The sequence below is a fragment of the Cyprinodon variegatus genome, unplaced genomic scaffold (genome assembly GCF_000732505.1).
Source record: "Cyprinodon variegatus isolate N-32 unplaced genomic scaffold, C_variegatus-1.0 Scaffold36, whole genome shotgun sequence".
Lineage (NCBI taxonomy): Eukaryota > Metazoa > Chordata > Actinopteri > Cyprinodontiformes > Cyprinodontidae > Cyprinodon > Cyprinodon variegatus.
Window position 1 is genome coordinate 1503081 of NW_015150489.1, and position 9786 is coordinate 1512866.

Sequence of the window (9786 nt, forward strand, 5' to 3'; positions counted from 1 at the left end):
GAAAATAGTAGCAACATTAGAGATGTGCTAAATGACAGAAGCATGTTATTTAACTGACTAAGGTAGAAACTGTGGAAAAATCAGCATCAATGTAACAACTTATTGAGGTTGTTGGGAGATAGGAGACATCTGTGTGTAGGCATTTTTTTTTTTAGATTTCTCCTAAAATTTTTAATCAGATTTAACTGGCAGATTGGACAGATTGGACTGGCTTGGCCTCTACAGAACATTCACAGAGTGATTTTGAAGCCCCTTATTTGAGATCATGGCCTTTGGGACATTCTCCTGCTGAAAAATGAAACCAGTTTGAGGTCAAGAGCATCTGAAGCAGGCTTTCATCCGAGATGTACATTGCTACATTCATTCAGTCTTTCTCTCCACGCTGGTTACTCTGCTGGCTCCTGATGCTGAAAATCTTTTCCTTAGCATGATGCTACCACAATGCTTAACTGTAGGGATGGCATTTGTCTGCTGATGAGTGGACCTCTTAATATGATGTTTTCTCTCCACTGTCCCATATAGACCCGATTGATGGTTTGTTTCAGAAATGGTTGTCCCTCTGAGAGCTTCTCCTCTCTCCACAAAGGACAATTAAATATGAGATCATTGTCCACCTCCATGACTAAGCCCCTTTTGCCCTATCCCTCAGTTTAAAAGGCCAGCATGCTGTAGGAAGTGTCCTCGTAGTTCCACTGTGCTCAATGAGACCTTCAAATCAGCAGTTTATTTTTCTGTACACTTCCCCAGATTTGTCTCGGAGGCCATCAAATAAGTCCTCTACAGTAACTATGCTTCAGTGTTTGTGTTCTAACATGCATTGTGAACTGTGGGACCTTACTTTTATATTCAGTTGGACTCTATATAAGCTGTAGAAACATCTAAAGTATCTCAGACTTATTTTATCTTAGCGATAAAACATGTGAATATTTACTTGTGTGACTTCTAATTATAGATATGCTACATTCTTTATAAATGGATTTCACATTGCGAATATAGGGTATTATGTGTAGAATGCTGACTCCATTTGGAACAAAGCTGTTAAATTTTAAATGCAGAAAAAGTGCAGGGCTGTAAATATTTTCTAGATGTTTTTATCCTGATACTACTTTACACACAGTACACACTACTAATTAGTTGACCTGTGGATGCAATTGTTTGGACTTGTTTTTATGTAGGGATATTAGAGTGGATCAGGCAGAATACAAATTTGCACTACTGTGTTTACTATCTAATAACATTCCAATAATATACACCAGAGTTTGTGATTATACCCATTTATGTTAAATAATAAGAACAATTTGGTATGAATGTATAATCAGAAGAGTCTGGTAGTGCCATTTTTAGATAGGTGCATGAGTTTAAACATGTGTCAGTGGGCAATAAATCTAGGATCAGAAGGTTTTAAAAGATGATAACAGACATATGACTACATATTAAAAATAAATCTCTAAATTATCTACAGAGTGAAACTAAAACAAGAGACGGTTCATAGGATTTGGAAAGAATCATAAAAAACAGAGATGTAGTTAGAGTTCCCTTTGTTGGAGGATTTGCCCTTTCTGTCTTGCCATGACTCTATGACCTGTGAGTCAGAGCCCAGGAATTAAGCATGAAAGCTGCATGGGACCAAAGGAGCACAGGACTCCTGCTGGGGAAAAACAAAAAGAAACCTCCAAAAAACTAGAATACTCACAGATCTGCTCACTGCCAGCAAATGCTTCTGCTTCCCTTCATCTCATCTGTCACCTCACGCTTTTCCAGACATTTCTTGAATGTGGTTATGATTGCAACATTCATGGTATATGAGAGGCTGTGTTGTAGAATCATCAGATCATTTGATCTTGTCATCACCCACAACCAGATGTTTGGTAAGGAATGTCCAAAGCTGGCTCTTTGGAGAAAACATTTAAGTTTTTCAATAGAGAGTATCTGATAGAGCTTTATTGGTTTTGATCAGGGGTAAATAAACTCTGAACCTAGTGGAAGTTTGAAGTTGCCAACATCCTTTTAAATGTATTTAGTTGTCATTCTTCTGTCATTTTTACACTCGTCCTCAAAATTTCAGTGCAGTCAGTAAATCCATATGCAGCTCTAATGCCAGACTGAGCTAAAGATAAAGGGAAATATTATCACCATTTCTTTTAAATCACTCCCCTTACGTTTTCTTCATTCATTCTCTCAGTTTATTTGAACTATTTCTTGTGACATCATATTGAGCTAAAATCTCCACGATAAAGTTTTGATTTTGAATTTCCAAAATTGTGTTTTCTTTCTGTTTTGTTATCTGGCTTTTAATCTTGTTTGATAGAACAGGTGCTATATGAATAAATTCCAACAAGATTGCAAACTTCCTTGGAGGGGAATTTTCCAAAAAGATAAACCCCTTCATAGTGATATCATTGAACATAAACATCACATCTTCTACAGTCTTATTAATCACAATCTCTTGACACTTCCTTGTTTAAACATGGTTTTCTTGAAGTTTGATTGGTCCTGTTTGGGTAATTTGTGAAGGAGGGAGAAGAAAAAGAAGGCCATACACCCTAAATGTCCACCAACTTGATTGCCGTCGACTGTTCTAGTTAAACAGTTCAACTGAAACATCATTAGTTCAACTTTTGTAATCTAACTGTTTTTAATGTTCTTTTTTGTTTCTGCATTTTTATTTTATTTTTTCCTTCTTGCTTTGATTCTGTTTTATTTTCCTATATTTTAATCATGTAAAGCACTTTGCATTGTATTTGTACTGAATTGTGCTATACAAATAAATTTGCCTTACCTTGCCTTGCCTAAAGCTTTTCACAGTTTCTCATTAATTCGATTGTATTCAGTTTATAAATAGCACCAACTCACAACGCATGTCGTCTAAATGCAATTCAACAGATTATACAGTCAGATTAGTTAAAAGTTTTCTACCTAAGGAGAACCAGTTGATTGCATCGACTCATTATCCCTATTTACTGTACCCTACCCTTTTGAAATAGTGCCGACAACGGTCCAAGCTCGGCCTGGCATGTGTGTCTTTATAATTCACAGATCTCTTTATCTGTTCACAACATGAACTTCTTCTCAGCCTATTAAGAGCGTGGTGCGACATGGGATGATGCAGAGATCGAGGCTCTCATTGAAATCTGGGCCGAGGACGCCATCCAGGCACATAAGTTCTTCAATGTTATGGGCGCGCCATTTTTGATTGTGTCATTTCTGCCTTGAGAGCTGTAATACATAGGATAGGAGCTGAGGAACCATTCTAGTGTGTTGTGTAAATGGTTGTAGGAACTAAACTTTGCACAGCTAAATGATCCAAACTGGGTCCAAACTCGACATGGATCGGTTTCAGAGGGCTAGTGTAAATGGGGCAATAGATCTGAAACTATTTCTCATTACAACATTACAGGTAAAAACAAAAGGTATTTTCTAAATAGCATTGGCATTTGTTACATTTCTCATTTGTAATGTTTTTGTGTGAAATCGACTATATTAAGTGATAACTATGAATTTCCAAAATCCTGTTTCTCAGATGACCTTATTGTCCTTTGTACAACATACATTCAATTAACTTCAAATTCAGTTCAAAAACACTTTATTGATCCCAAAAGGAAATTCAATGTTTTAACTTAAAAAATTGTATTATTATAAATCTTGATAGCTATAAGCAGGAAGGATCTTCTCTAGTGTTCTGTCTTGCATTGTGCTCCAATTTTAAAATTGAACAATGCTTGGTTTGTTATTTTGTATTTCAATGAGTGAGTGAAACTCTATAACAGAGCAAGTCCAGCTGTCCACCAAGAACATCAATGACAGGCCTCTTTATAGTGTAATGTCCAGTCTAATAAGCCCAACAGTTTGAGTTCCAAACTGGTCATTCTGTCATACTTTCCACTTAAGTCTGTTTTTGTTTGACACTTTAGACACTTCATATCTTTCAGTGCTACAGTGTCTTTCAGTAGGATGTTTGTGTGGTAACCACTGCAACCAAACAAACCAGGGAAAAATAAAGGCTTTCTGCTTCTGAATCATGGAGGTCTTGGTGGAAGGGCGGGAGTACTTCCTACGCACTTCCAGAGCCGTTGGTCATCCAGCAGACACTCGGCGCCTCATAAGAGTCTCCTTGATAGCAACACCTCCGTATCTCATATCTGAAGCATTGCCTCAGCCTGACCAATGCTGTGCCAACTTGAAGCCCAATGATCTCAGCCCTTTGGACATCGTGGGGGTTAGCAGCTGCATGCACACAGTCACCTATAGTCACCCCTTGTGTCTCTGATGATACAAAGTTATGTGAATAGTCACACACAGGCTCTTCTTTAGCAGTCTCCAAGCGTTACCCCTTAGCTGCCTGTTTTCCCTTTTTAACATTAGACACTATGGGAACACAAATCCAGATAAACACAAGAATCTCTCCTCAATCTTCTCTGCGACGTTTACACGTTGAGTGTCTGTGAACTTGAACTGCAAGAGAGCTCTAAGAGAATTGCAATGTTATATCTGGCAAGTGTGACACATTCTTTGGTTTTGCTGAAGCATTTCTCTCAATGTTTTCTCAAGAAAAAGGTTAATAATGTGATCGCCTGTTTGTATGTATGCAGTGGGCTAATTGAGAAATCCAATAAATAATGTATTTTACCCCAACTATCATTCAGTAAGTTCTTCAGTTTTTTTGCAAGCGTATAGTGGGGCGAATAAGGGGGATGAGTGGCAGCCTAATGGTTAGGGCATAGAGCTTGGAATCCTGAGGTTGTGAGTTTGAAACCCACTCACACAGACTGCCACTCTGGGTCTCTGAGCAAGACCCTTAACCCCTGATTACTCCCTGGGCGCCCCATGATGGTAGCCGACTGCTCCCCAAGGGGATGAGTTAAATGCAGAGGTAAATTTTTCCAATGTGAGATCAATAAAATTATATTATTATACAGGAGTCAATTATTTTAAATACAAACTGAAGAGTGACCGTTCATAGCAGTAATCCAGTTATCTCTGTTTCGACACAATAATACTGATAAGAATCCTTGGCTCATAAATTTTAAGACTACAATTCCATCATGCACAAGTTTTTAGATCTTCCTCAATATGGCTTCTTATTGCACAAGTTTTTTTTTTTTTGCCCATGCAATTTACTGTAGCACTTCTTATTTGGATTCTTTGAAGACGAGGCCCTATCCTTTGATTCACTTATTTATTCATTTATTTTTTTTTCCTGGCTCACTTAGGCTTAAAGAATAAAAAAATACAGGGTCTACTTTACTTTTTCTTTGTTGCTTCTCAGTACTTTACACTCTTCCAAGGGTGATTAAAGAAACCTATTTCATGCAGAAAGAAGCTAGTCAGCCAAAAACAAAATAATCCATGCATCTCAGCAGAAATTTTAACCAGCTTCAGCTCTAAGGTGTACATTGGCACAGGATCTCTTTAACATTATCTCTCATGCGGATTATCTTACAGATCGGGATCCGGAGATCGAGTGTGGTCGCCTACAGTCAGCGAAGATGGCAAGATAAGTCCTTACGCAGAGCCTGACGCACAGGTAGCCACCGTCTTACCTGGATTTAAAAAATAATAATAATAAAGGCAGAATATATATATATATATTTTTTTATTAAAGTTGCATTCTCAAAAGCAAGCAGATAAAATCTCCCTCACTTTCTCAATGCAGAGTTTCACTGCAATCAGACATTAGTTGGAAACTACTCCTAACATGTCAGACCAGACACTGTTAAATAGAAGAAATTATTCAGAAAATGTATTTATATAGTGCTGCCTGGTTTATGGCACTATAAATAAGGTGTGTTTTTTATTACTTAATAGCAAGTCTTAAATCTAATTTAAACTTAACCTGGGTTATGCTTTGAAATAAGCAGCCAGACATAGTGTCTTTTATGGCGTTTCACCTCTTCCAAAAGAGAAGGTAAGTCTTGGGCCATAACTGCGACCTTTACTACTTGGTAGTTGAGCGGTTCCAGTTTGTTTTGACAACAAACAGAATCTATGGAAACGGGTGCAGAACCTGATCCACAAGCTGCATGTACACTGTCATTAACTCGGTTATAAATAAGAGAATGCATCCCACTGTTCGCTGGAATGATGTTGAAATAGGGTCTCGATTGTTCTCCAAATGATCTGCTGCCAAAAGGATTTTCACAGCATGAGGAACTCCACCAAATGATCTTTTTCCAATTTTTTTTCCCCCCACAATTTCTGGCACGCGGGCTCATTTCTGAGCACATAGACAGTTAGAGATGTGTTTTGTGCATACATATGTTGTGAGTGAGTAGCTTGTAGGATTAAAGACAATGAGGCCATTATGTGTTCATTTTAAAGATCTTGAGTTTTCAAGATTGTGTTGTGGTAGAATCAAGCCTGAACTGCAGAACACAAAGAATTTGCAATATTAGTCTTTTTTGAAAATTGTTCACCATTATTTAGTGTAAATTCTAAGGGTCAGTTCATATATGTATTATTCATATTTATTACAGCACTTCATCCTGGGGGACATTTTTAATATAGCACTGTTGTAAACACTGACTGCCCTCTGCAATCTTTCTAAGCAGGTGGAATATGCATATTATGATCACTTCTGTAGAGTTGGGTATTTTTTTTTACATTATATAATATAAACAAGTTCACAGTTGCCTTTACACTGCAAATTGGTGCTTTTATACAAGTCAGTTAAGTGTGATCGTCATGAAAAAAAAAAAGGAGCATCAACAAAATAATTTTTTCATCGTCGACAAAAACAACACTGATCGCTACATCCATCGAGAGCTGCACTCACATAAACTCTGCTCTCTAAATAAATGTTTGCACTGAGAAATATGTGTCGTCAAAGTAAATATAACAGAGATGTGCCTATGATAGTTTTGTAGCAGATTTCTAGTCTTTGATTTTTTAAAGTTCTGGGTTGCAACAACTGATTTTGGACAATGTTGATTATCTGAAAAACTTTTTTTGATAATATTCAAAATCTTTAAATTCAATAAAAAGAAACTAATAATATAAAATTATAACAATATAATAATATTTTTTTACAATACAATGTTTTAGAGCCCCTCAAGAGATTAATGACCTGTCCAGGGTGTATCCTGCCTTTTTCCCATGAATTGCTAGAGATAGGCACCAGCCCCACCATTACCTGTGGATAAGTGGCAGTGGATGGATGAATGGGATATTTTAAAGATATTTATAAAAAAATAATCCTTTGTCTATTCTGCAAAATCCCAAGGATATAATTTCAGGAGGTTAATAAATACATTTGTAAGTTAGACCAAAGACAGCATCGTGATAGACTTGAGGTTTAGTCTGTAAAGTATTTTATATTCAATTAAGGAAAAAACTTCAAAGCCCTTAATAGCTATGGGGGCTAGAGGTGATCAGCTGTCACTTGGGACAATGTCTCCTTCAGCAGTTGTCCCTGTCCCCACCTCAGTGTTACTTCTGTTGCTTAGGAACAGTTAAAGCATGGGGCATAGACCTATGCAGTAAATCCAAATGGAACCCTTTTTTAATATCCTTTATCCTGATGTATATCAGGATACTGTTGAGCAGCACATATATTGCCTACCAAAAAGTCCTTTAAGGTCTTATGCATTCCAGTTCATCCCCTTTACTTTATGATCCCTTCTTTAGAGCATAATGAAAACTCCAAGCATTTCCTGCAAAAATAAAAGATAACCAGCATCCCTAAGACAAAGTCTGCATAATTTAAGGTGCTAGTTTAACTTGCAGAAGCTAAAAGTAAATACCAGACCAAAGTGAGGCAGACCATCAGTATCAGTTTATACAAACACAGACAAGCATGACAAAAGTGCTTTGCCTGGTGGTAACATGAGAGAAACAAATCCTTCCTCCTTCCTGGCCTTGCACATTTCCTTTCTCTTTATCTCTGTTACATCTCATCCTTTCCTTCCTTTCTCCAAACTTTAATAATGCTTTCTGGCATCTCATTTTATAACATGAACCTGAACAGCTGGAAACAACCAAGTCAGGGCCACTCTAATGTCACACTCAGGTGGAATCTATGTAGCATGCACTGAGGAAACATCCGTTCCCCCTGGTCACTTAAAAGTCTAGAGCTCTCTTTTTTTTGTTTCCTGCTGTATTTTGATACAGCCTTAACTCATCACAATGCCGATTGTTCCTGAGCTTCAGTGAAAATAATATACTCATTGTGACCTCCTTACACTGACTGACTATAGCATTGTGCCATGTAATGCATTTGGCTCTGATTGTTTTGCAGTGATGAGTCAGTCTAGAGATGATGCACAAGGATTAACTGATGAACATGACAGTACAGTCAAATATTAAGTTTCAAACACTTTGATTCACCACTTGACTGTAAAGATCTGGCTTTATGTGAAGCCAATGATATTCTGTTAGTTGACAACATCCGAAAGTAGCAACCGTCCCAGATCAACAGGTCCGTCTTACTCTTTGTGTAAAATGTCCACTTTCATATTTGAATACTCTTGGAAATTCCAGTCTGACTTATGGGAACTTGCTCCTGAACAGGAAGTGACACATGGAAGCTGTGAGGTGTTTTCCTTCACCTTGGGATCCCAGGACATTCTCATAAAGTTTTAGAGGAAATGCTGTAATTTTTGGCTAGTAACCACACTGAAGTATGACTACTGTACTTATATGAAACAATGATTTTCTTTTTTGAGGAACTGTGCTCATGCTTTGGCAAGAATAAACACAGGCTACCGGATGTCATACATAACTTCTTAAAATGAAAATGACTTTGATGAAGATGGATAGCAGGGGTGAGATAATGCTAAGGGTTTCATAGATAGACCATCATAAATGGCTTCTGTTGTTGTGAAAGTAAGATTTATGGTATATTTCTCTGTTTTGTTGGGTTTTTTCATCTTGTTAAACTTTGGTGTTTTAAGAAAGATCATCTTTGGCACTTCTTTTTAAAAAGGCTCCTTTTTAGTCCCCTTTTCTGCCTTTATTTGTTTTGGATAAACATGAACCTAAATTACATTTTCATCAAGTAGCCAACTTATCATGCCTGACCCCGTAGTTCATAGGAGGTCTCATGACTGTTTTCACTATGATAAAAAAATGCTTTATTGAAATTTTAAAAAGTTATTGTAAAACCCAATAATGATTTGTTCATCAGCATAGTATGGCTCATTACTTTGTTTTAATAAACTAATTTCATAGCAAGGGAGACTTTGTTCTCTCCTTTGTTCTTGTTTCGCTAAGAGTGAGTAAATAGGTTTAGTCGGGAAAGGTAGAATCTCCTGAGTTGTTACCAGTCAATTAGTCATATGCATTTCCTCAAACAAGATGTGAGTTTGTCCTGAAGTGCCTTGCTTTTAGACTTTTACCAGAAAATGTCTAATTTTTTGTAGGTTTAGGCTTCCTAAACCATATCAACTGACTCTCATCATATGAAAATGCAGTGGATCGAGTCCTAGCACCTTACATGTGACAGAACTTTGCATTTTGTCTCTAAGGCTAAGTTCACCCTCCCCCTACAAAGTACAGTAGAGCATATTTCAGCATCTTAAATCTGGGATTCTGATAGTTTTATTGATATTTCATAGTAAACCACTTTTCCTCCTAAAATATTTGATCACTACTGTTAATTTGAATCACTCTTGATTCCTTTTTTTCATTCATTGAGCTAGATGCTTAAGCATGTAAGCAAATGTTGAAAAACACTGGCAGCTTTCTTAAATTTACAGGTATATTAAAATATAGATAGATAGATAGATAGATAGATAGATAGATAGATAGATAGATAGATAGATAGATAGATAGATAGATAGATAGATAGAT

At 36.9% G+C, this 9786-nt stretch overlaps 1 protein-coding gene across 1 annotated transcript in view; it reads left to right on the forward strand.

Moving 5' to 3' along the window:
* pdlim4 (PDZ and LIM domain 4) overlaps window positions 1–9786 on the forward strand; it is a 56645-nt gene that overhangs the window by 21602 nt on the left and 25257 nt on the right. The window contains exon 3 of the mRNA XM_015405060.1: window positions 5443–5524. Within this exon, the coding sequence (XP_015260546.1) occupies window positions 5443–5524 (82 nt within the window). The remainder of the gene's footprint in view (window positions 1–5442; window positions 5525–9786) is intronic.